Genomic DNA, 26905 nt, shown 5'->3' with positions numbered 1-26905 from the left:
TGTAGCCTGGCTCACACCGTTCCATAAAAAAGATGCTGAACGACTGACACTGTTGTGGCACCTGCAGCCCAGGGAAAAGCACTGAAAACAGCTCTGTCCGGCACCTCTTGTGGTGTAGTGGTTAACAGCGGTAGACTCGTAACCTGGTGAACCGGGTTCGCTTCCCCGCTCCTCCACATGCAGCTGCTGGGTGACCTTGGGCTAGTCACACTTCTCTGAAGTCTCTCAGCCCCACTCACCTCACAGTGTTTGTTGTGGGGGAGGAAGGGAAAGGAGATTGTTAGCCGCTTTGACACCCCTTAGGGGAGTAATAAGGAGGATATCAAATCCAAACTCCTCTTCCTCCATTTTGTGTGCTGTTACATAAATGCTTTTCAAAGGGTGACCTGCCTAACTGCTGGAGTAAGCTGGTATTGACATTAATAATCATACTGAGTCAGCCTATTGGTCCATCTCGCTCAGTAGTGTTTACTTTCCAGGGTTTTGGGGTGGGGGTCCTCTCCCTGTCCTACCTGGAGATGCTGAGGAGTGAACCTGAGACACAGTCCTTCCCCCATATCCTATGCCCCCTCTTTTTCCATTGATCTCTGTACTGTCAAACCAAAGGGATGTGAAATTCGCAGAGTACTTTTCTAGGCTCTCGATCCAGCTGAAGTTACTTGTGAGTGAGATGGTGACCCCTGTGCACGCTTACTGGGTAAGGGGGACTTGCTTCTGTGTAAACTTAAGAGAGCACACTGAGCTGCCTGTCCCATTGAAAACAATGGAGCAAGTTAAAGTCACGACAAAAAAAAAAACTTCTGCCCCATTGCTTTCAATGGAAATTGCTTGTCATGGCTAATTTTAATTGGGGCCTAATCTTGGAGGCTGTATTGGATATTTTTCAGCTTACTGTATTAAACCAAACTGCCATCTTGGAAGTTAGAGATTTGCTATAAACACACACACACACACACACACACACAGAGAGAGAGAGAGAGAGAGAGAGAGAGAGAGAGCGCCCGAATCTAGTGGATGCAGTTCATACTACTTTGCAATCTACACTCCATTACAGTACTTAGATGTTATAAACCACAGGGGGGAGCAACCTACAATCTAAAATGCAGCCTTTAATACCTCCTGATAAAATAAACAGATATTCTCTATATTTTGGAAAGCTGTTTGTTTGTTCACTATACATTTGGGCACCTTTTAAGATAATGGAACCAAATTTTGTAAGATGGTTCCTGAGATCAAGGAGCCAGGTTTTCAACGAAGTTTGTATATGATTGGGTGCCATTTTGAATCAAGATGGTGGGCTGAACTTTTCAAAACTGCACCCATTTTTTTGTTTCAGAATTCCCAAACGGTGCCTGGTACAGGCTATTAGTAATATATGATTATATGTTGTATAATCTCATCCATGCTTCCTCTTGCCCTCCCCCTTCTCCCCAGGAAAACCTGCTGCTTATTGTTGGATCAGAACAAACATAAACTGGCTTTTATTGACGTTTGCTCTGATTGAGTTTTCCAGGGGAAAGCCACTCATGCCAGTGCCAAAAAAGCATGGGACAAGTACAAAATTGTTTGTGTTTTCTAGGCAAGTGACAAGAAGACTGGGTGAGCCCTAAAATACAATATAAATCAGTATCTCTGGTTGTGATGAGGTTGGAAACAGAGATGTGATGAAGGGTGGTTTGGAATCCCCAACTGATGTAGTCAAACCCCTCTAGAAGCAGGTTTTCCTGGAAAGAGCCCCATCTTCTCCCAAAAATAAGTCAGGAGGCCGGACTGATCTCTGGGTAAGCTTTATTTCCAATCTATTACCCAATTTGATAGAGAAGGGAAAATAGGTGGGGTTGCAGCTTCAGCCCATAGTTTCAAAATGGCTGCCCCTTCCCTTGTTCTGAATTCATGAAGCTGGCAGAAGTTGCTGTTTCTTCAAGTGCTTTGTTGTTTCTTCAATAACGGAGCTTTGGTCCACATCTGGTGAGATGGTATGTTTCTTGCATAGATGGATATTAATTAGTTACTTTGAAGGGGGGGAGGCCGGGGGGGGGGAGAGAGTTAGGACATAACAAGCCTTAACCAAAGTAGCAAGGTTCAAAGGTTAAGTGACACAGGTCAGAAATCAGGTTGGGCAGGGGGAGTTTCAAAGCGAATAAAAAACCAGAATCAAAACAAGAAAGATGGAGATGAAGTCGAAGGTTTGGGGGCTACAGGAAATGGTGAAGATACTTTGGCAGGAAATGGCTTGTCGGGATTCAAATGGGGAGCAGCAAAAGGGGAAATCACATGCCAGCTTGACGGCAACAGGTCATGTGGAGGTCCAGCCTGACAAAAGTGGGGAGGTCGGAGGTAGAAGGTGGGCAATACTGAAAGCAAAACAGTTTGTGTCCAGTTTTACGAGGCAGCAGGAAACAATCCAGGGCAAAAGCCAAAGAGGTTGGATGTGAGAGAAGTCGGCGGGATGGCTCTCTACTCGCAAGCAATTTTCCCGTCGAAGCTAGACAGGCAGATGGCAAAGGCCTGCACTGCACAGAGAGGGAACCGGTAATCCATGGTGAACACATCGGGCGCCACACGACCAAACTGCAGCATAATGTAGTTAGCTGGACAGCAGGGATGGGAAGAGAGCACCAATGAGACAGGAAACTCTGTACATAATCTCTGCTGCTAAACATGCAGACAAAACGCCTTTGAATACATCCACCCTGGTCCACCACCTCGCCGGCCTGCCCACCTGTTATGTACTGAGTTGAATAGGATCCAAAATGCAGCAGTCTGATTGGTCCTAGAACAATAGGACCCAGAATGCAGCAGTCTGATTGGTCCCCAGGAGCCACCCAATCCAGCTCCAGGTGGAAGTGAATCTGCAACCTGATTGGCCTACAGGAGACTCACGGAATTAGCCAATCACGTGGGGCCCATTGTGTAAATAATGTATATAAAGCAGACATTCTGGGGGAACTTCCATTCCTCCCCACCACTATAAGCTGAATAAAGAGCATGAAATCCACTCTCGACTCCCGAGTATATTTCACTACCCATCTTCCCATTCTTCAAAACAACATGCTCAGGGACCTCTCCTCCAAAGATACATACCCCACCACCACCTCCGTTTACTAAAGGTAAAGGTAAAGGTACCCCTGCCCATACGGGCCAGTCTTGACAGACTCTGGGGTTGTGCGCCCATCTCACTTAAGAGGCCAGGGGCCAGCGCTGTCCGGAGACACTTCCGGGTCACATGGCCAGCGTGACATCGCTGCTCTGGCGAGCCAGAGCCGCACACGGAAACGCCGTTTACCTTCCCGCTGGTAAGCGGTCCCTATTTATCTACTTGCACCCGGAGGTGCTTTCGAACTGCTAGGTTGGCAGGCGCTGGGACCGAGCAGCAGGAGCGCACCCCGCCGCAGGGATTCGAACCGCCGACCTTTCGATCGGCAAGTCCTAGGCGCTGAGGCTTTAACCCACAGCGCCACCTGCGTCCCCTCCTCCGTTTACTACATACAGCCAAATCTCTGCTCAAACTTTCCTTCAGCCTGTGATAAACAGAGGGAGGGGTGTGTATCTTTGAGAGGTCCTGTTCTTTTGAAAGATGGTTGCTGGGTGGTGCAAATAGCTTCCTTACACCTATGGAGCTTGGTGAATAGAGGTAACTTGGTTACACAGAGATCCTCGTGTAGCATGTCTGCACCAGGCAATATGTAAATATGTAATTTGTGCACTCAGGTCTGCTGTGACCTTTATGTCCAACGGTTTCTTGTGCACTGCCAAGATGCAGCAATATCCAGGCTGAGACTGTTAGGCCAGAGCCGGTCTCCCTTAATTTGGTGCCCTCTGTTTGTTCTGGACTACAACTCCCATCATCCCTGACCATTGGTTCCACTGCCTGGGGCTGATGCGAGTGGTTCGTCCAACAACATCTGGAGGGCACCAGGTTGGGGAGGCCATACCAGAGAATCCCTTGCCCACAAAGGAAGTGGTCCTTCTAAGCCTGTTTGATTGGAAGGAAGTCCCGGCCTCGCTTATGAGCGGCTGTGGCTTAAGTTACTGGGCTGCAGCACATTCGCCTCAAATCGCCTCCTCTCAACTCCGCCCACTACTCACGGTCGTCTTCTGAGATGATCTGGAAGTTCTTGACGGAGGCCTGTGTGACGCGCCCTCGGAAGTTGAGAACGTAGGACTGGGTCTCCTCATTCCAAGCCGGCATCTTGTTCTGGAGTTTGATCAGGTTCTGCATGTTCCGGTTCTGGTACCGAGTCAGGAGGGTCTCATGTTCCTACCAACAACACAGACAGGCGGGGATGTTTTATGCTGCCGGTTTCAAGCCCTAGAAGGGCACTGGAAGGAGCGGGACTGCCTGCCAGCCTCCATTCCGCAGTGAACCACTCACATTCTTAGGCCGGATGCAGATCCTTTCGTTGTCCGCGTCCACACCAGGGATTATCACTGTCATTTTCCGTGGGCCTCTGAATCCCAGCACATTGGTTTCCTATAAAGGAGGCGAGGAAAGGAGCAAAAAGCAACATAAACTCTCCTATTGCCCCACGTTGGACAGAAGATTTCTGCATTGCAGGGGGTTGGACTAAATGACCCCTGGGGTCCCTTCCAATTACAGTGGTACCTCGGGTTACAGACACTTCAGGTTACAGACTCTGCTAACCCAGAAATAGTACCTCAGGTTAAGAATTTTGCTTCAGGATGAGAACAGAAATCGTGTGGTGGCACCGTGAGGCCTCATTAGCTAAAGTGGTACCTCAGGTTAAGAACAGTTTCAGGTTAAGAACGGACCTCTGGAACGAATTAAGTACTTAACCCGAGGTACCACTGTATATGATTCTATTCACTCCGCCATCGGGTTGTTACTGTCACTTTATTATTCATTTATGTAGCATGTTGAGAATTCTGCAAATGCATATCCAAGAAGCCACCTCGTACCAAGTCAGACCACTAACTTATCCACTCAGTATTGTTTACTGACTGGCAGCAACCCTCCAGGGTTTCAGGCAGGGGTCTCTCCCAGCCCTACTTGAGGGTGGGTGGGTGCTAGGAATTGAACCTGGGGCCTTCTGCATGCAAAGCAGCTGCCGCAGCAGCAACTCTTCCCCTATCTGTGTGCAATGCAGTGGATAGATTCTAAAGCTATCACCTGAAACAGAAGCCAACATTCTCATTTTGTAGTAATAATAATAATAATTTGTACCCTGCCCATCTGGCTGGGTTTCCCCAGCTACTCTGGGTGGCTCCCAACAGAATTAAAAGCACAATAAAACTTCAAACATTAAAAACTTTCTTAAACAGGGCTGCCTACAGATGTCTTCAAAAAGTCAGGTAGTTGTTTATTTCCCTGACATCTGATGGGTGTTCCACAGGGCAGGCACCACTACTGAAAAGGCCCTCTGCCTGGTTCCTTGTAGCCTCACTTTTCACAGTGAGGGAACCACAAGAAGGTTCTCGGAGCTGGACCTTAGTGTCCGGGCAGAACGATGGGGGTGGAGATGCTCCTTCAGGTATACCGGGCTGAGGACTCAACCATCGTTGTCCCACTGGGAGAAAAAGCTGCTTCACACCAGAGAAAAACACCACAAGTGGCCAGAAGGTGATAAATAAAGCAGGGTGGAGGAGCTCTGGGCCTCCGAATGTTGTTGGACCCAAACTCCCGTCAGCCTCAGACTAATCGCCAGGGATCGATGGGAGTTGTAGCCCAACATATTTGGAGGACTACAGGCTCATCTCATCTCTGTAGTAAAAGCAGCACCATAGCAACAGAGGTTTCTGCTTCTACAGGCCATTCCCCCATCTAGCTCAGTGTTGCCTATTTTGGCAGCTGGTGGCTCTTTGAGATCTTGCGTCTTTCCTGCTGCCCAGGCTCCTCCCCTCATTCCAACAGGGCCCACTCTCCATTCAAGCTTACGTAGCAAATGGCAACCAGCTCTTGCCGCAGCTGGGCTGTTTCTGGAACAAAAGGTTTCTTATCTGGGTTCATCCCATTGTCAAACACGGTAAATTTGGTTCCTAGTACGTTGGACCTAGAAGCAGGGGGTTTTTTTGGGGGGGGGAGGAAAGAAATGTTTATTGTAGAAATGTTATACCTTATCCTCAACTCCCCCACTTCCCAATTAATAAATAACAATACAAAACCCAATATCAAAGGAAAATATAAATTAAGAACAAGAGCACTGCTAAAAACAAAATGCAGCGGCCTAGAATGAAACTTAAGTGTTCTGTGTCTCCCAGCTAAGGATCATTTGTGCATATGTTAAAAAATTAGGACAAATGCTCAATAAACATGATGCTTGAAAGGACAATGGCTTAATAGTCACTTCCTGCTCCTTATGGGAATTGTTTTTGAACACCTCCTCCAGAAAAACTGGGCAACTCAAAAGATCACTATCATCACTTTGAACTTTAAATTGCTCTAAGAAAAGAGGCTGCCTCGCTTGCTCTGTGGTTTTCTTTGGCGATAACTTATAGGAGGTGTTGTAGGTCCTTGCCTATGAATGCTCTCAGCCCAATAAATGGGTAGGTTACTAGAGACGCGGGTGGCGCTGTGGGTTAAACCACAGAGCCTAGGACTTGCTGATCAGAAGGTCGGTGGTTCGAATCCCCATTACGGGGTGAGCTCCCGCTGCTCGGTCCCTGCTTCTGCCAACCTAGCAGTTCGAAAGCACGTCGAAGTGCAAGTAGATAAATAGGAACCGCTCCGGCGGGAAGGTAAACGGCGTTTCTGTGCGCTGCTCTGGTTCACCAGAAGTGGCTTAGTCATGATGGCCACATGACCTGGAAGCTGTACGCCGGCTCCCTTGGCCAATAAAGCGAGATGAGCGCTGCAACCCCAGAGTTGGTCACGACTGGACCTAATGGTCAGGGGTCCCTTTACCTTACCTACTAAGGTGCTGCAGGGCTGGATGTTTGGGGTGACGTGACCACAGCAGCGTAACGCTGAAAGGCCCTAGCACTCCAGGGTCTCAGTCTTTCACATCACCTGAGCTTCCTGAGATGGCAGGGATTCAACCTGGGGCCAGCTGCACGCAAACCAGACACCCAACTGTGCCACAGCCCTGCCAACGCAAGATGGGGTTGAAACAGACATACCTGACTTTCCCAATGTAGTTATCTCCATCCCTTGACAGATCAATGGGATCCAGTGAAATGAGGTAGTTGGAAGTCTTGCTTTTCTTCCTCTTCCGCCCAGACATAATGAATCGCTGAGGGAGAATACACAACAACAGTCGGTGAGACGGGTCCCTGGCAAGCTTCCCTCCCAAAATGGCCAGCTTCCCCTTTCTGATCCACACAGGTATCTTTACATGTCCCTTTCTCTGGATGTTGTTGGACTACAACTCCCTGACCGCCAGCTGCGCTGAATGGGATCAATGCGAGATGGAATCCAAAGGTATCTACAGGCCCAAGGCTCTCCGTCCCAGTTCTAAGCCACTTCCATCCAGAATAATTGCAGAGACTTTATTGCAGGTGTGGGGGACTTGTGCACCCCACAATGTTGTGGGACTACAACTCCCAGCATGCATGGCCATGGGAGCTGTAGTTTGGCCAGATCTGGAGGCCCATGGGTCCCTCATGACCTACTTTTAACATCTCCAGTGAAGTTCCAAATGTATTGGGAAACAACCCTGGGATATAATTGCTAAGCAGTGTCAAATCACAGGAAGCGGTACAAATTGCACCTCCTTCTAGAGTAATTACCTATAGGTTCTTGTACAATATTATTGATAAGATCACTAGTCTGGATATCCCCATTGGCAGCTTCCTCCTCTGAAGCTTGTTGCAACCTACTAAGAACATGGATCCATCTAGCCTTTCATTACTGTCTACTACACTATCTGACAGCAGTTTTCCAGAATTCCTGGCAGGGGTTTCTCCTGGCCATGCCTAGAGATTGTACCTGGGACCTCCTCCATGGAGCATCTTTCGAAGGTGAGATAGAATACATATACCAGTGTGAGGGCTGGCATATGTGAGGCACTTGCCTTTTTGCCTCCAACGACATCGCTGAGAGGTTGGTAAGGCCAGGGCCCCAGTGGTTGCCATGGCAGTGGGGAAGGCCCTCATGAGGCTGGAAGCCATCCATTAAGAGAGAGATGAGCTCCCAGGATTGCCGCCTTAACTGAATTGCCAGACATTTCTTTCCTATTAGACCCCACTGTTCACCATTTCTGACCTTTTCTTTCTCACTATATATCCCCACCAAGTAAGGCTAAAACATGGGTAGGCAAACTAAGGCCCGGGGGCCGGATCTGGCCCAATCGCCTTCTAAATTTGGCCCACAGATAGTCTGGGAATCAGCGTGTTTTTACATGAGTAGAATGTGTCCTTTTATTTAAAGTGCGTCTCTGGGTTATTTGTGGGGCATAGGAATTCGTTCATTCCCGCCCCCCCCCCAATATAGTCTGGCCCCCCACAAGGTCTGAGGGACAGTGGGCCGGCCCCCTGCTGAAAAAGTTTGCTGACCCCTCGGCTAAAACTTCATTCATCTGATGGACTCCAGTCCATGGGTCGGCAAACTAAAGCCCGGGGGCTGGATCTGACCTAATTGCCTTCTGGATCCGGCCCGCGTATGGTCTGGGAATCGCCATGTGGATCGGCATGGGGATCCTGATTGTTTGGGCTGCACCATCCCCCCCCTCTCCCTCACACACACTGCCGCCTCCTCCCTCCCTCCTCCTGGCTTCTCCCCGCCCTGCCTAGAGGAGGAAGGGGGCTGGGCTTTGTTGAGCTGCAGTTGCCTGACCACCATTTTAAGCAGCCCCTCTCCAGAGCCAGCCCTTTCATCCCTCCACTGCCGCCAGCCCTTGCCGCTCGCAAGACACAGGTAAGCAGCCACCGGGGCTCGTCTGGTGCTGTGGAGAAGGGAGGGGAGAGTCGTGGGGGGGATGCCCCCAAAAATATAGTCTGGCCCCCCACAAGGTCTGAGGGACAGTGGACCGGCCCCCTGCGGAAAACGTTTGCTGACTCCTGAAAGCAGGGTTGTTGTTGTTGTAAAGGCACAGAATTCCTTCTCGCTTGCAGATACCTTCTTTCCGTTTTCCATCTCCAGATGCAGATAGTAGAAGGGGAAGATGCCCTTGTCCATCCCCTTCCGGTCCCGTGTGATGCGACACTGGATTGTACTGCCTTGAGGAGCGGGTTTCAGTACAAATTCTTCTAGGTCATCCAAATTGAGGGACAAAGGGGTGCTACATTCTTCACTGGGAGACTGAGAGGGGAGAAAATAAGGATAGGCTGCTTCTTAAGGCTAGTTAGAGACTGCTTTGGGGGAAAACCTCACAAAGCAGTTAACATGGAAATAGGAAAACAATAAGCATCAATTGAAACAACATTAAAACAACCAGGACAAGGGGGAACAAATCCTTTTGGATAACTCAACCTTCTCCTCCCTTTGGGGCAAGGTGGTCCTTAAGTAGACCATCTGAAGGAGGGAAATGCCCTCAGGTGGAATACTGGGAATTAGATGGCAGCTTTTCGGACAATTCAGTCTTCTCTCTTTCCTTCCCAAAGCAAGATTGTCCTCAGATGGGAGGTGTTTTGGAAGGAATGAGGTGGGGTAGCTCAGTCAAAAGCAACTGTTCTCTCCTTTAACTGCTTGCTTGGCTCCTTGCTCTTATATGTGGCCCACAAGTGCTTCAAACACATGGAATCCTGTGGATTATAGTTCTGTGAGAGGCTAAAGCAGGGATGGGGGACCTGTGGCACTTGATATGTTATTGAACTACAACTCCCAGCTTCCCTGGTCATTGGCAATACTTGGTGGGGCAATTGGGAGTTGGAGTCCAACAACTTTTAGAGAGCCAAAAGCTGACAAATTTTATGGAACACCTCAGGCCATGTGATTATTAATTCCCTCAAAGCTAATGTCGGATCAACTTGAATATCGGGATTTCCCATACAGGCTCTCTGTTCCTGTATGGTTTATGACCTTGTAAAAGGAATACTGTACTCTGTGCCACGGCCATCTTGCCCATGAGGTAATGTGAGGTGACCGCCTCAGGCTTCTGGATCCACTGGAGCAGCAGATCCCAGTGTAGATCTTTACTCCCCTCCTTGTTCCTGATGTAGATATTCACTCACCCCTTCTTCCCTGGTGGGGAGGGGGACACCATTTTGCCTCAGGTGCCAAAAGGTCTTGGGCTGGTCCTGCTCTGTGCTAAAATCTTAAAATAGCAGATTTTGACTCCCTGGTTTTTAAAAGGTAGTGTGTTTAGGGTGTGTGTGTAAAGCTGGAGAAGAAAACCAGGCACTTGTTATGTAGGCCTATGCCCGGCCAATCTTCTCCTGGCCTAAAAAACCTCTAAGAGAGAATTCTCAGCAAACCCACAAAAAGAACCAGAGTTTCCAAGTTACCTCAGCAGAAACAGAGTGCTCTTGTGCTCATGTCCAGTTTGCAGACTCCCCACAGGCCTCTGGTCTGCCACTGTGAGAACAGGATGCTGGACTAGATGGGCCACTGGCCTGATCCAGCAAGCATGTCTTATGCTCTTAAACTATGACAGTTGAACCATTTGAAGACCCTGTTTTAAGTTTGCGGCACCGCCCTTCAAGGGAGCAGCACAGCAACAGATGTGTTCCACCTGAACCCATTTTTTAAGTCCTTCACCCACCATACTTTCCACATATTTGGGAGTGCCTTTTTCCACCTTTTGATAAAAGTATGTTGAAAGGGAAAAGCTTCTCCATTTCACTGTGGCCAGTTTCCATTACTGTTCTCTAGCCACGGGTAAGGGGGAAGAGAGAGACAGCGTTGTCCATTTCCACAAATGGAAATGGACCACCCCAAATTTGTCTGTCGAAACTGACAATAATTTCCCCCAACCTTGTCCGTTTCTGTGGAGACCAGGGCAGCGGGGCAATGAACGAAATGGCGCTGGGGTGAGGTGAAGGTGTACCTATGGAATAGCAACCGAGTAGAGTTGCAGGACATTGGGGGCAACAGCTAGGATAGGGGGGTGGGGGGCCTTCTTTCATATTAGCACAACTGCATACTGTACCCACCATATATTTAAAGCATGCGACGTTTCCCCTAAAGAATCATGGGAACTGTAGTTTGATAAGGGTGCTGAGGATTGTGAGTATGTGTAAACTACACTTCCAAGGATTTTGGGGGGGAAGCCGTGCACTCTAAATATAAGGTATGCGCCCAGCCACACATATCCCGAGTGATCATTCAGATGCTTGAAAAGGGGATGCTCAATTTCAGCCGTGGGCTCTTACGGTGGCCGAGTCAATTTCCTCACGGAAGTACATAAGGATGTCTTGATCCTTGTCCTTGAAGTCTTCATCTTCGTCATCCTTCTCTTCGTCGTCTTCGTCTTCCTCACTCTGGCTCCTCCTTCCATTGGTGAGAGACCCTGAGAAGAGCAAGGAGGATTGCGAAGGATGGGGTGGAATCCAGTCACTGACCTCTCTCTGTCTCTCCCTTCTACCTCTTTAGATCAGGGGAATGCATAGCCTATACATTGCATACCTATTTTAACAGCCATTAATGCTAGAAAGTTGTTTTTTTTAAAAAACTAGCTACCTAAGGTCCTCATGACACTTAATTCTGTGCCAAACATCACGCAACTGGATGTTTGCAGAGAGCTGCAGAAACACACACAACTCTTGGCTATATCTCAGAACTCTTTGCCAAGATCAGTGAAAGAGCAGTTCGGCAGATGATCCCTTTCCAGATGGAAGGCCACTCACCTCTGTGTGCAAGCATCCTGTCCCGGGGCTTTTTCATGGGTGAGGGTGGGACTGTCAACTCCTGGGATGACTCCCCCTCACTGTCAGAATTGCTGAGCAGTGTGTCAACATGGCAGGCTTCGCCAGTGGTATCCTTGGACCCTGTAGATTCTAAGTCCATGTCTTCTCTCTGAGGTTCATTCTCGAAATGGTCTAAGATGTGAAATCAATTCTGTTACTGCCCTCTTCTGGCTCGTTCTCGTCTCCACGCCACCTTCTACCTCCTGTCCCAGGGCTGCTTCAGACCTTGTATCAGGCGTGTGGGGAGTCTCAGGCCCGCTAGATGTGGCTGAACTACAGCTCCCATCGTTCCTACCCATTGGCCCCTTTTGCCGGGGCTGATGGGAGTTGTAGTTCAACAACGTCTGGAAGGCCAAAAGTTCCCCACACTTGCCTTATATTTTAGAGACTGGAAGTACATAACACACAAACCATGTCATTCACCAATGTGTCCCTGTATACCCCGCAGCGTTTCCAGGAAAAAATACAAGTGAGCAACAGCCTAGCAAGGATTGATGTCAGGTAACAGTTGATGGGAAAGACTGGTCCTGAGACCCTTAACTGCTGCAAGTCAGAATGGACAATACGGGTGCGATGGTCCATTCGCTTGGCTCATATAGGATAGCTTTGTGTGTCTGTATATTCACTTCAGCATATATTTTTTGAACATCAGATGTAATTTCTGCACCCAGGGAATACACACATCAGTCTATATTCCTGTCTGCATGCAGTTCAGGAATAATGGCTCATATTTGACATGAGGAATAATGTAAGAAGATGGGCCTTGTTGTCTTCCTACTTCTTCCTTGTTTGCTCCCTCCCTCCATGAACCCATTGGACACTCTTTGCAGTCTGTTTTATTAAACACAAATCCACTGTGCATCCCCCATACTTGCTCGCTCATTCCCATTCCTGATCTTGTGCTAAAGCACAGGGTGACCAGTGCTGGACTAGGACCAGGAGGCCAAAGTTTGAATCCCTACTCAGCCATGAAGCTCTCTGGGTGACCTTGGGACAGCCACTGCCTCTCAGCCTAACCTACCCAAAGGGTTGTTGTGGGGATTAAATGAGGAAGGGAGCCATTATGTACTCAGTGGTCTGTGTTTGCTTGAGCTTGAGTCTGGACTAAGGATTCTGAGCTCCTGTGTTCTGATTCGATACATGCTGTCCAATCACAGAACATTTCAAGATTTGGGCTTCTGCCATTGGCCCTTGAACTCTTGAGTTGTGATTCGCAGCTTCGAAGTTTAGACAGCCAATCACGTTGGGAATGGGAGTGGCCCAGGCTTTCAGAAATGTATATAAGAAGTTGCTTTGCCCCCGTTTCCCAGTCATGTAGTTCAATAAAGGTCCTTGCTGTTATCACTGTGTCTTGCCTCATGGGAACCCACCTAAACTTCAGGAGAGAACTGTGTATGTCACAGTTGTATGAAAGGTGGGGAAAATGTAATTTATTAACCAACATGGTCATTTGTATACTACATAATTGTCAAGGTGGCTTCCAAGCTTGAGCCAGGAAACTGTTTAGCAACCAATGAAGTCGATGCATTTAAAATGGAAGTTCCTGAGCTGCCTTTTTTTGCAGCTTTTATACAGAAAGCATTGCAGCAGTGGCATTTTATCTTACTACTCGCATATGCACAGCTTTAAATGCAAATTTTCCTGCCCTGTTAAGAGTATACATGCTTCCCTGGCAGTTATTTAGAAACGGGGCACATGCTCAAAACACAAGCTCATACTCTCTTGCCTCAAGAGTGGGCTCCCTGTACTCTTATGCAAAATTCTGGAGTCTCACCTTCCATATCCATGATGATGGATGGAGCTTTCTGTATTGGGGATGAGGCCTCCTTTTCCAACAGGGGTGCCTGGAACTCGCAGCCAGGAGCCTCGCCTTCCATGTCCACAATGTTAGACGGAACAGCCTCTCTGAAGGATAAAACTTCCTTCTTTGACCTGGAAGCCTGGCTATGTCGCTGGGCGTTGGGGCGCCCTGCAGGTGGTAAGAGAGAGATGACAATGACCTCAGGGGTTATGCATGAAATGTGCCTTACTGTAAATAGCAAGCCAGCAAAAAGTCAGTTCTGTAACTTGGGGTTAAAGGTAAAGGGACCCCTGACCATTAGGTCTAGTTGTGACCGACTCTGGGGTTGCGGTGCTCATCTTGCTTTATTGGCCGAGGGAGCCAGCGTTTGTCCGCAGACAGCTTCCGGGTCATGTGGCCAGCATGACTGAGCCGCTTCTGGCGAACCAGAGCAGCACACGGAAACGCCGTTTACCTTCCCGCTGGAGCAGTACCTATTTATCTACTTGCACTTTGTGCTTTCGAACTGCTAGGTTGGCAGGAGCAGGGACCGAGCAATGGGAGCTCACCCCGTCGCGGGGATTCGAACTGCCGACCTTCTGATTGGCAAGTTCTAGGCTCTGTGGTTTAACCCACAGCGCCACCTGTGTCCCTTGTAACTTGGGGTAGGGGGGGTATAAATAAGAAAATGTGCATTATTTATGCTGTTAGTTTCCAACCAGGGGAAGGGAGCAGGAAATACAGTATAGTAAGCCCTGAATTCCCACTGGAATTTGATCAGTGGAAGTCTGGCTCAGTCTCATTCTCTGGTTCCTGTGATTTCACCAGACTGTGCTCTCACATTTTTCAGCTTATATCTGCACCAGAACTAGAAACTTGCCATTTTAAAATGAGGCCCAAAGTATGAGATTATTGATTGGATCTTCCGGTTTCTTTTTGTAAAACCTGCTGCAGGAAGACCTATGAGGAGGCTGGACTGAGGCCCTGTTCCTAGGGGACTGGGGGTAGGTAATTTAATTACTCTTTTATTATTTATTAAAGTTGTATGCCACCCTTCACCCGTAGATCTCAGGACGGTTCACAACATAACCCTTTTTGTAGCACCATTTCGCCGATTTAATTTGCCACTTCTCTTGAAGCTGCTATTTCTCGTATTATACTCATCTTCCCCAACACCAGTTCATAGATAAAAGCAACTTTGGTGGTGACTGTTTCAGAAGTTGGCACAAGGGAAAGGGTTAAATCCCTTCTTTTATTGATTTTGCTACAATAGAAAATAAAAGACGGCAACAAACTAACAATGAAACCCTTCTCCAAACCCCGTTACCAGAGTGACTAATTAAGCAGCAATTCCTCACAAGCTCTGCTGAACAGGAAGAAATAAAATGGGCAGAAGCTTGAAGGGGGAAGTTTTTAACTAAAGGCACATTAGTTCTGAAGCCTCGGTTGAATTTTGCCTACCTACACTGGGCAGCTAAGCCCTATAATTTTTTTTCTTTTTCCCACAGATCAGGTCTGGGGGGAAACACGGGAAGAATACTGGAATGCAACAATCTGGTGAGTGGCAACAACATGATTATCCATTATAAAGCCCCCTAAAATTCACTAAACGCTGTATATCTGGAATGAACAGGGGTAAAAACTTTGCTACTCCTTATTCCCACAGCAACTCCTTGTAGAAACCACACCACCAGCTACCTCCTCCTCATAAATTTAACTTTTAGACCTTCTCTTCCTTCACTGAGGAAGCGACTAGTAGCGGGAATCCCCTCAAATCAACTAGGAACATTAGCTGGGGTATTTCCCGCATTGGGGTACCTGTGCGCCCTGCGGACTGCCTAATATAGCTGACTCTGCCTTTAGGGAACCCCTCTCTGCATAGGAGAACTTCGTCCTTGGACATGTGCAAAACAGTACGAGTCTTGTTGACTCAGCTCTGTTGCCTGGCAACCGAGCATCAGAGGCAGTTGCTTAGCAACCGCTAACTGTATCACAGTGGAGAATGTTCAGCAACCTGGTTCTCCTCCCCGCCCCCCCTCACCTTCTCTCTGTTTGGCCTGCCAGCCGTTCTTGGGAGCTGATTCGTTCCTGTTGATAGGCTGGGTTTCTTCCAAAATGGCCACTTCCAGCTCCTCCTCCAGCTGGGCCTCATCAAAGAAATCTGTGGAGAGGACAGGGCACAAAGACCACATAGAGGCTGTTCAATCAAGCACTGTATAAATTTTGTTGAATAAAATAAAAAAGAAATAAAGGTGAAAGGGTGCTGAAGACCTCAGGGAATAGAGGAAACAGGTGGTGGGGATTATAATAATTATACGTTCTCAAATATAGAATACATGTTCATAAACGTACAAGGCAAACAAATACATAAGTATATAAACCACATGTCCGAAATAGTACAGGAAGCCATTTTGACTCTCCCAAATTGACCTCAAATATTTCTCTGCAAGGAGGAAGAAAATGGGAAAAGCTTCCAATTGACTTTGGACTGTAGGGCCTTACACCTCCCTGTAAATACAGTCTAGCAAGTATGCGTTAAGCTGAGCAAACTATGATATGCCTAAGAGATTAGGGAACTAAAGTATTTACCATCACAAAGTGATGGCCAGGCTACCCAGAAAATGCTATCAAGTAAGGCATTATCAGGTATCCTGGCAGACAGGAGAGAAGCAGCGCTCTCACATTTCTGCTGCGGACCACCTCTTTCTGTGATGTATGTATGATGTTTTGGGGGGTGGTCTTGGGTTACAGGGTGGGCAATTTCAAAAGTCTTTATAGGGGCTTGCACACCATTGTTTGAGGGTCTCCTCCCTCCTGCGTGTGGTGAGTGGGGACCCTGTTGCAATAGCTGATTCCCTTTAATAAAGATCAGGCTTATTAGCCACTTTGCTTTCAGTATACTCTGGCTGGCCTCTGCTTTCTCTCTGACCGATAGAGATTTCCTGAGGGACTCCTAAGGGCTCCCCATAAGGAAAATAGAGATATTTTCTTATAACAGGGATAATCACCAGCTATTCCTGGAAAGAGAAGTGCAAGATTTCAGAGCCTATGGAGTGGGGACCTTTTTTCTTCCCAAGTGCCATATTGCCTTCTGGGCAATTACTCTGAGGGCCACACGTGCTGGGCGGGGTCAGAGGGCAAAAGGGGGAGGAGCAATGAAGGTAAATTTTACCATTGCACGGTAGGCTAGTCCCCACCCACCCTTGCCTCTATCCTTCCTCCAGACAAGCAAGAGTCATTATTAGCCATGCAAAAACACTGAAACCAGGCTAATGAGGAGTGTGGCCTGAGGAGAGGAAGTGTGGCCTGGGAAGGGTTATGAGGAAGTCTCAAGGGGAGAGACGGCTGTTGTGGTCATTGCCCTGATTGTGGGCTTCGCAAGGGCATCTGGCTGGCTACTGCGAGAATAGGATGCTGGACTAGTTGGGCCACTGGCCTGATCCAGCAAAGCTCTTATATGACCGTACATTCTTTTGTTACCTGGAAAGGGTTCCTGGCATTCCCCTTGGCCGTTGTGTGTCCGGTTCATCTGCACAGAGCTACCCCACACATGAGCGCCAAGGTGGGCCTCTGGGACCGATTCCACGAGGAAAGGGTTGCTTGTACCTTTGGAAAGACAGGCGGATTATCGTTCAGCGGGCATCAAATCTCATCCGAGAAAAACTCCGAACTCTCCACACCATCCATTTTATCTACCATTTAGCTGAAAAGGGCAAATTTTGGTCCAGTACCGAAGTAGGTTGGTTGTGGACCTCAAGGATCTGAGTTCAAATCCACCCACAGACCCACTGGGTGATCTTGGTCTAGTCACGATCTCTCAGCATAACCTACCTCACAAGGTGGTTGTGATGATATACCGGGGGGCAGGAGAACCATTTACACCCCCTCGAGCTCCTTGGAGGAAAGGGGGGGTGCCTTTAATATAATTATCAAAGCTCCTCCCTAAGACTGCTTTCCCCCTGAATATTGCCCCCTTCTGTAGCCTTCAAAAGTGCAAGTGTAAATGCATGCAGTTTAAATGTGTGCACATTTGAAGTTACTAATCACTCTGCAGCTCTGTTTATTTAAAAAATAATTATAACAATAAAAAAAGGGTCTGGTGACTTCTGTTTCAGTGTATCTGAAGAAGTGTGCATGCACACGAAAGCTCATACCAAGAACTAAGTTAGTTGGTCTTTAAGGTGCTACTGGAAGGAATTTTTTTTGTTTTGACTATGGCAGACCAACACGGCTACCTATCTGTAAATTAAAAAAAGCCTCCTCTTAGATTGGAATTTCATCCTACGCGATGGGATATGTCAACGTTCCGGAAGCCCCACCCAACAAAAGGATTTAAATGCCGAAAGGAGGCTGCTAGGCCATATGATCTCTCTGGGCAGTGCTGATACTCACTATTGCACAGGCTATGCTCGCTGCAAGACTCCATGAGTGGGATGCGTTCCTCCGGCTTGCGCCTCCCACGGCGCCCCTTCACCTTGGCCTCCGTGTTGGCCTGGACCATGAGCGGCTCCTGGCGCTTGCGCCGTTGCTTCTTTTCGATGATACGGCGCTGGAAGGGTGTACAGAGAGATGCTCAGAAACGGAAGCAGGGTTAAATAGAAGAAGAAGAGTTTGGACTTGATATCCCGCCTTTCACTCCTCTTAAGGAGTCTCAACGTGGCTAACATTCTCCTTTCCCTTCCTCCCCCACAACAAACACTCTGTGAGGTGAGTGGGGCTGAGAGACTTCAAAGAAGTGTGACTGGCCCAAGGTCACCCAGCAGCTGCATGTGGAGGAGCGGAGACGCAAACCCGGTTCACCAGATTACGAGTCCACCGCTCTTAACCACTACACCACACTGGTATAGAGGCGGTGCTGTGTATACTCAGACATATTCAACACTTTGGTGGCTGTGGTTTGCAGTACAGTCACCTCTTTCTTTGCCATTTTATGCCAACACCCACAGCACTTTTATCAATATATGAATACCGACATCCCATTTTTTTACCATATAAAATCACTGGATTGGGGATTAGATGACCTTTTGTGTCCCTTCCAATTCTACAGTTCTATGATTCTAAGACTCACGTCAACTGCATTGATTCCCCTCTATTTGCCTCCCCCATTAAGAGATCCCACAGACGAGTTCTGTCAAAAACCCAGATCTAAACCCTTGTGCTGGAATACAATGCAGCAGCTGAATTATAGGGTGTGTTGCCCTTGCCATACTCAAGAACCTTTTAAACAAGCATTGCCACTTACAGATAACACATGTCAAGCGACTGCATCCCTGCACCTCGAGAGCTGTTTACCCCACCCCACCAAGAAGGTCCCCAGCAATGTTCAAGCTCCTCCCCACTCCTGAGAGTTTGGCCCGCTCCTAAGATCCTAACCTGGATCTCCAGTTTCTGCTTCCGGATAAACGCTGCTTCGTCGTTGCCATTGCTAGAAGAGAAAGGGGTACCAGCATCAGGAGGTGAATTGGAGAGGGAGTGGAGGCGGCGGTACAAATTCCGGTACATTCTGAGATGTGGCATCACTCTGCCAGCTCCGGGGCAGCCCCACCTGCTAGAGGGGTCAGTCCCCAGGATTGCTGCTCCCTGGGGATTCTGAGTGCCATGGCGCTGAAAGGATTTTGTGACCTCACAAAAGCCTCAAAGGCCCAGCCACGGTGGAGGCGGAAAAGTGGACAAGGCCATGTCCACACGCTCATCGTAACTTATAAGTTATAACGCCCTCAGTGCCCTCGAACTCCTGCATCACTCACAAAAAAATGGCAGTGTTGTGGCACCTTAAAGACTATGGTCACATCCACACGGCACATTGAAAGCACATGGCTTTCCCCAAAGGATCCTGGAATTTGCTGCTTACCCCTCAGAGAGAGCTACAATTCCCAGCATCCTTAGCAAAGGTACGGTTCCCATGATTCCTTGGGGAAGCCACACGCTTTGAATGTACGGTGTGGATGATGTGACCTGCCACAATTGCACTGGCATATAAGCTATCATGGACTATGGTTTTATTTCAGCAAATGGAGTCCACTAATTCTGAGGTGCTGCTCAGATGCTGTGGATTGTACAACTCCCATCAGCCACAGCCAGCAGAGCGAACTGACGGGGACAATGGAATCTGCAGTCCACAACATCTGGCTTAGGTGCCATAATAAATATGTTCAGGTGGCTCAAAGACACACTGTGATTTTTGGTGGAGCAGAATAACATGGATACCCTCTGTATTGTTCACACTGACGGACAGAGGAGTTACAAGTGAGGAAGAAACTAGATGGGCTCCACTATTTTTAAAGTAGACCCGTTCCCTAAAGCAGGGATGGGGATTCTGTGGCCCTCCGGACGTTGTCAGATTCCAACTCCCATCAGCCCCATTAAGAAGGCTAACAGTTAGGAACGATGGAGCTGTAGCAAGACAGCATTTAGGACTGAATGGAGCTGAGTTTTAATCAAAATAAGGCTTAATAAAGATGCTAAGGATTTCCAAAGTGCTTTGAAACATTCAAGGCCCTTTACACGCACAATTGTACGGCAGGCTGGTATTATTTAGAGGTGCTGCCTGAATAAGTAATGGATTCGTTCACTCATGAGACCCGCACAGATTTTCTTATGACTAAACCGATAGTTTTGAAGGGAGAAAATATGCTGGGCTTTTCTTTATATGTATATATATGATGGCAATGGGGCCAAGAGGCATCCCTTCTGTGTTACAATTAAAGGGGAATGGCTTTTTTCAGCTGAAGTTTGTGTAAGTGCTTTTACTTAAAAGTAGCGAACATTCACCGAAATGTGTTGCCTGATTAATCGGTGTCGTTTCCGTCAAAAAGGGCCTTAATATATCAATCCAACCAATGAATGGTTGCAGTCCTGATGTTCGTTTACCTCTGTTTTATACCATTTTGAAATAGGCGTTTTTGTCAATAAGTGCATAGCTAGGGAACATACAAAGCTGTCCCAACTGCTGGCCCACCTGGCTCCATATTGTCGACACTGGCTGTGGCTCTCCAGGGTTTCAGACCTGGGTCTGAGCATCCCAGTCCTAACTTTCTGCATGGAAAACAGGTGCTGCACCTTCCCATTGACACAGCTGTAAATGATTCCGCGTACAACCAGCCTCTGCCTCTTAACCACTATGCTGTTATCTCAGTTGCAATACTCAGCTAAGCAGCTAGCTAGCTAGGCAGACTAAGAAGCACCAGTTCTTACTAAACCCCCTTCCTCCCCTTCCTTACCTCCCAGGGGTGGGTGAAGCATTTTTACTTGTGGATTCCGTGAGGCTGCAAGAAAACGGTGCAGGTGGGTCAGACCACCAAAAAGAAAAATGCTTTCTGAACGCTCGGGCCCTAAATATGTGCTGACACTAAGCGAGCAGAAGAGTCGTCTTTGCTGCAAGATGTCCAGTGCACCTACAGGCAAACCACACAGGGACAGCGCCAGTCCCAATTGCAGGCTGGGAGATTAGCGCAATCTGCAAGAATAGTGCAGCACAGGCAAGGGATTGCCGAGACAGTTGCACAACACCTCTCTTTATTTAATTACGCTCACATACCGCTCCTCCTGCCAAGCTCTCTGGGCTGTTTGCATCTACTATATATTTTGGAAAGTTGTTTGTTTGCTATGCCTTTGGGATGCATAACGGCAGAAGGAAGCAGGATGGTTTTCACTTAGCACCCAAAGGACTACCACATTGGCAGCCTCAAGCAAGTGTCTCTGGGAGAGAGCATCCCGTAAGTGGTATATTCATTACGTTTTATATGGAGAGGCCAGGGACTGAACCAGGGACCTTCTCCAGCCCAAGCATATGCACTGCCAAAAAACTGCAGCTACTGGAAGCCTTGAAGAGCCAGTCTGAAAGAACCAGAGGAACCCGACTCAAACTCCCATCATCCCTGACCATTGTCTATGCTGCCTAGGGCTGATGGAAGTTAAGAGTCAACAATATCTGAAGGACATCAGGTTGAGGGAGGCTGTAGGTGCATCGCTGCAGCTCTACATGGGGCTACCTTTGAAGGTGACCCAAAAACTACAACTAATCCAGAATGTGGCAGCTAGACTGGTGACCGGTCCTAAAAGACCTACATTGGCTCCCAGTATGTTTCCAAGCGCAATTCAAAGTGTTGGTGCTGACCTTTAATGCCCTAAACAGCCTCGGCCCAGTATACCTGAAGGAGCCTCTCCACCCCCATCGTCCAGCCTGGACACTGAGGTCCAGCTCTGAGGGCCTTCTGGTGGTTCCCTCACTGCGAGAAGTGAAGCTACAGGGAACCAGGCGGAGGGCCTTCTCGGTGGTGGCGCCTGCCCTGTGGAACGTTTCCCATCAGATGTCAAGGAAATAAACAACTATCTGACTTTTAGAAGACATCTGAAGGCAGCCCTGTTTAGGGAAGTTCTTAAATGTTTGATGTTTTATTGTGTTTTTAATATTCTGTTGGGAGCCGCCCAGAGTGGCTGGGGAAACCCAGCCAGATGGGCGAGGTATAAATATATTATTATTATTATTATTATTATTATTATTATTATTATTATTATTCCATTTCTTTTACATACATTTAAGCTTCAGTGCAAAAGTGGGAAACCTGTGGCCCTCCAGATGTTGCTAAGCTATAATACAAAGTCCTGCGCCTTCACAAACAAATCTTTTAGGTGCCAAAAGGCTCTTGGTTGCTTTGTGCAACAGACAAACACAACTGCCTGCCCTGAAATGTATTCCTAGGGAACATTTTTGGGGGCGTGAGGGGCGTTGAGCCAGAGCAGCTAAACTGACTTTTAGAATTGATTAAGTCTGTGGCACAGACATCTCTTCTGACAGCAGCCGAACAAGTGGGTTCTTAAACGAAAATGACATCCGGAGGCTAAGAGCATGGATTAAAAGCGTGAAGGCGAACGGGCGAGGCTATCCATGCAAGGCATCTGTTCTCTTTCTAAGGTGGACGGGATAGAATTAGCCTCAGGAGGGATTAGCAAGAATAACAGCCAACAGTACACACCCACCCACCCAGAAGAGCCCTGTTCGCTTACATTTTATGCCTTGCTGGAGATGGTTGGACTGAAGCAGGATCGAACTGCATCTGCCAAGCAGAAAAAACCAGATGATGGATAGATAGAGAGGCACAATATTACATACTTTTGATTTTTAAAATCAATTTCCCCCCTGCTGTCACCTACGACACAGCCATCTTTGCCCTGAGCCTTTTGGACTTTCAATTCACTGCCAATCATGGCTTCTCTTTGCTAGTGTCACAAATCACTAGTTCTCGCTCCTCGATCCAGAGTTTCCAGGTGTGACTCCTGACACCTTCCAACACTCCCTTAAAAAAACGGTGTCAGATATTTATCTTTCGGTAGAGAACGAGGAGACAGCTTGCCGCGATTTGATCAATGCAATCAAATGACACCCTTCACCCGGATTCCTGCTCAAGGACGAGCCCAAGCTCCCTTCTTAACTCACCGCTTTCACCCAGGGAAAGCCCCAAACCGCTCAAATCCCCAACCTGCAAGGCTGAGGTTGGATCCTGTCTTCTCCCTCCTAGCTCTGGTCTTCGGACTGCAGCTGGCGAAGGTAGGTGTGGAAGGGCGGGGGGAGCAGGCAGTGGAGCAGCTCCTTTTCCCCCGCCAAACCAGCACCAGATTCTCCTAATCAGCTTTGTGACTTAAGTCTGCAGGACCTGTGGCTGCCTTGAAAGGTGGCTGCTGCCCAGTGGCCTTGGGAGTCAGGTGTGCGAGCAGCCAGTGGCTGGGCTGCTGAACCCTGAGCAAGTCTTTCCTGCACAGTGCATGTCTGTTGAGAGCAAGAGGAAAAGCTTGCATTTGAGTGAGCAGCTGCAGCACTACGGCTACATCCATGCACGTATATACGAATAGGAAAGTGGTTCCCAATCGTCTCCCCTCTCCCTGCCCACTTGAAGGCCGCTGTAGGTCTTCACAGACCACTTCATAGTTTTTCTGCCAGCTGTAGCAACTGTACTGCGCTGTGGTAGGCAGGGTTGCTAAGTCAGGAGCATTTCAGACCCTGACATCTCATGGTCCAAACCTGAGACCCGGGGGCAGCCCCTGGTGATGTTATGGTGGGGGCCCCCCAGTGATATCTCAGGGCAGGCCCTGGAGATGGAGGTTAATTGGGAGGCAGTAGCAGAGGAGGGCTACCCCCCCCCCCAGAGTGTCTATGCTGCAATTTGCACCCAGCTCCTGCTGAGCTGAAGCTTGCAAGATGCATGAACAGTAAAGGCACTCTCTCCCACCTGCAGATTCAGACTGGCAAGCCTAGTGGTAGATGCTGCATGATTTTTAATGGTGCTTTTTATTGCTGCTTTTATTTCCTATTGATTGCACTTTATTGTACAGTGGTACCTCGGGTTACAGACGCTTCAGGTTACAGACTCCACTAACCCAGAAATAGTACCTCAGGTTAAGAACTTTGCTTCAGGATGAGAACAGAAATCAGGCAGCGGCGGTGTGGCGCCAGGCGCCATTAGCTAAAGTGGTACCTCAGGTTAAGAACTGTTTCAGGTTAAGAACGGACCTTTGGAACGAATTAAGTTCTTAACCAGAGGTACCACTGTACTACAATTTGAATTCCCAGAATTCCTCCTGGCCCCGTTGCTCCTCCTTGCTGGCCAGAGCAAGGAGAAACAGCACCAAGCGTTAGTTGCCTCATGCTCTCCCTAGCGGAAGTTGGTCCATTAGGGCACATGTTGGCCCTGCCCCACCAGCCTCAGCCTGCCCTGAGCCAGCTCACATCTGCTGACTTTCTTACCGACAACCAATCCAGGGACGTGGCACTGCCTCTCCACTTCCTCTTACTTACTCTCAGTGTTGCCCCCTGTACAATTTGGCAGGGAGCAGGATGGGGGCAAGACTAGAATTGGTCGGCTCCCCTGATTGCCACTGGCTCTAGCGCCACCTACTGTTGACCTCCAAGGTATTCCACCCTCCCCGTCCAAAGAGCACAGTCACAACTGACTCTCCCCCTGGTGGTTGTAGAGACTGAGCCCAGAGGTAGGGGGCAAGCAGATGGGCAGAAGGGAGGAGGAGGTGGTGGACCCACCACTCAGCAAGGGGGTCCACTGGACATCTTGTCCGACAGCCTGAAGCTGAAGACACCAACTGTTCTCCAAACTGAACTAAAAAATTTCCCATTAGCTTCACCATCCTCCTCTGTGTTAGCTTACCTCCTCTGGCGAGATCAGTCTTAGTGACATGTTGATATCATTGTTCCAATTGAGCATGGCTCCAGCGTCCTTTATATCCTTCCAGGAAATCCACGAAACCTACGGCTTGTATGTTTTGAGTCCGCTTTGCGTAAAGGAGCCCTTTCAGGCTTTGCAAAGACACCACAAGTTCTAAGACAGCATTACAGCTGGGAAAGAACAAATTCCAGTTCAGGAACTGAGGTCAGTAGATCAACCAGAGTTGAAAAACTTAGAACTTGCGCTTAATATATTTTCCCCCCCGTCCTCCAGCTCTCAGCAACTGCTTTACACACTAGTTCCTTCAGTGCTCAAGGTCACCATACAAGCTACCGTTTGCTGATTGGACAATGGGTAATCTTGGCGATGCCACAAAGGATTAAAAAGATGTTCCATTCTGGAATAAAGAATTCCAGAATGTAGAGACAGAGGCACCCACCATTCTACTGGATGCCAACATAGACGTGGCTTGGCTGGTTCCAGAGGGGCTTAGTATCTGTGCCAACGGAGGCTCTTCCATGGGCAGAGGGGAGTGGATTCCAGTCTTATCCGTGCCCTAACTTTCCTCCAAAAGGAGCCCAGAGCAGCAAACACATGCAAAATAAAACAATTTTAACATCTAAAAATAATTCAAATGCAGATACAGACTGAGAAAGGTCTCTGTTATCATTGGAAGCCAAGTTGTTGGCTTGCTGGGAGAGGAAAGTCTTCACTAGGCACTGCAAAGACAACTGAGGCAGCACCTGTCTTATATTTAAAAGGGGAATTCCAAAGAGGAGGTGCCATCACATGAAAGGCCTGGTTTCTATATTGTGCAGAATGGACTATCTGCTGCAGACCTTCACCTGCAGAGCAGTGATTGATTGGGTATATAAGGGGAAAGAAAAATGCTCAGGCATCCTGGTCCCAAACTACATATATCTTCCAGGTGGCTCATTGGCAGCCTGTGCAATTCTTTTAGCGGTATGCGTCGTAACATGGCGGCAATATCCTGCTCTGGTGAATGGTAGAGCCACTGCTTTTTGCACTAGTTGCCCAACAGTAAGGGCTTATTTGCTCCACCCATGGCTACAGATGCAACTTACCGGTACATTTCATATGCAGTGGTACCTCAGGTTAAGTACTTAATTCGTTCCGGAGGTCCGTTCTTAACCTGAAACTGTTCTTAACCTGAAGCACCACTTTAGCTAATGGGGCCTCCCACTGCCGCCGCACGATTTCTGTTCTCATCCTGAGGTAAAGTTCTTAACCCAAGGTACTATTTCTGGTTTAGCGAAGTCTGTAACCTGAAGCGTCTGTAACCCGAGGTACCACTGTATACACGTACTAGCTGGTACGCTTACCATTTCTTGCAGTAATTGAGAAATGCATACTTACCATGCAGATAAAACTATCATTTCTGACATTTCTATCCCCTATGCATTTTGGAAAGTTGATTGTCTGTTTGATATGCATTTGCACACCTCTTAAAATCCTGTAATTTTGCACGATGGTTCCTGAGATCTTTGTTTGGACTCCACTGGACACCATTTGAATCAATTTCGAAATGGCTCTGATTTTCTGGTTTCTTTGAATTCCCAAACAATGCTGGGTATGCGGCTGTTTGTGAACTATAAACAAGACTTCTTTCGTTTTGCTGCAAGAGACAAACATAATTAGCCTTCTGGAAATACTACCAACAGAGTTATTTTTAAATTATTATTTACTGGAATGACTTCTAGCCACTGTTATCACTGGGTGGCATTCGGGCAAGTTTTACTCAGAATACTGTAGACCCACTGAAATGAATAAGACTGAGATACCTTAGTTAATTAACCACTCCACAATCTTTGTTTTGCTCAGTAAAGATCTCCTCCTTTATTGTGTCTCCATGCTGAGGCATCTGCTCCTGTTGAATTTCTGCCTGACACTGGAAGCAGCAAAGCCTAGTGCCTCCGTCAGCAGATTTTTAAAAGCAGGCAGCCTTACGAAGGCAAATTTCAGAGGGGTAACCAGCATATTAAGGAATACATTTTACTGTAGCAGAAGCTTTCCCGGATCAGCGCTCGCGAAGCGCCTTATACCTCTAGCTTGTGATTTCCAATGCACTCTGCCCATGCTCAGAAATACATTCGCCAGTTAGCAGATCACATGCGGCCGCTGCTAAATTCTCGCTCTCCAAATAAATCCGGGCTCTAATTGCGCCTTAAATTAACTTCTATCGCCTTCC

The 26905-nt window shown here is 48.0% G+C and overlaps 1 protein-coding gene across 6 annotated transcripts; it reads right to left on the bottom strand.

Moving 5' to 3' along the window:
* Positions 1–1771: 1771 nt before the first annotated feature.
* LOC309355262 (tubby protein-like) lies at positions 1772–26287 on the bottom strand. Of its 6 annotated transcripts, none has more exons than XM_081885958.1 (16): positions 26160–26287; positions 22529–22578; positions 20743–20787; positions 18896–18947; positions 17915–18071; positions 17003–17128; positions 15564–15683; positions 13517–13711; positions 11683–11874; positions 11209–11345; positions 9014–9196; positions 7078–7190; positions 5897–6011; positions 4376–4474; positions 4090–4261; positions 1772–2591 (listed from the first exon to the last, which is right to left on the bottom strand). In XM_081885958.1, exons 2-16 carry the CDS (start codon positions 22576–22578, stop codon positions 2458–2460), a joined length of 1890 nt encoding a protein of 629 aa, XP_081742084.1. In that variant the 5' UTR covers positions 26160–26287; the 3' UTR covers positions 1772–2457. The 6 variants fall into 6 exon arrangements, with proteins under 6 accessions (XP_081742084.1, XP_081742080.1, XP_081742081.1 ...); XM_081885954.1 differs by lacking the exon at positions 26160–26287 and adding an exon at positions 25136–25231; XM_081885955.1 differs by lacking the exon at positions 26160–26287 and adding an exon at positions 24679–25024.
* Positions 26288–26905: the final 618 nt, after the last annotated feature.

The sequence above is a fragment of the Podarcis melisellensis genome, assembly GCF_964234715.1.
Source record: "Podarcis melisellensis genome assembly, chromosome: 13".
NCBI classification, from domain to species: domain Eukaryota; kingdom Metazoa; phylum Chordata; class Lepidosauria; order Squamata; family Lacertidae; genus Podarcis; species Podarcis melisellensis.
Note: the sequence above shows the minus strand (reverse complement) of the source record. Positions and strands in the feature narration are given on the sequence as shown.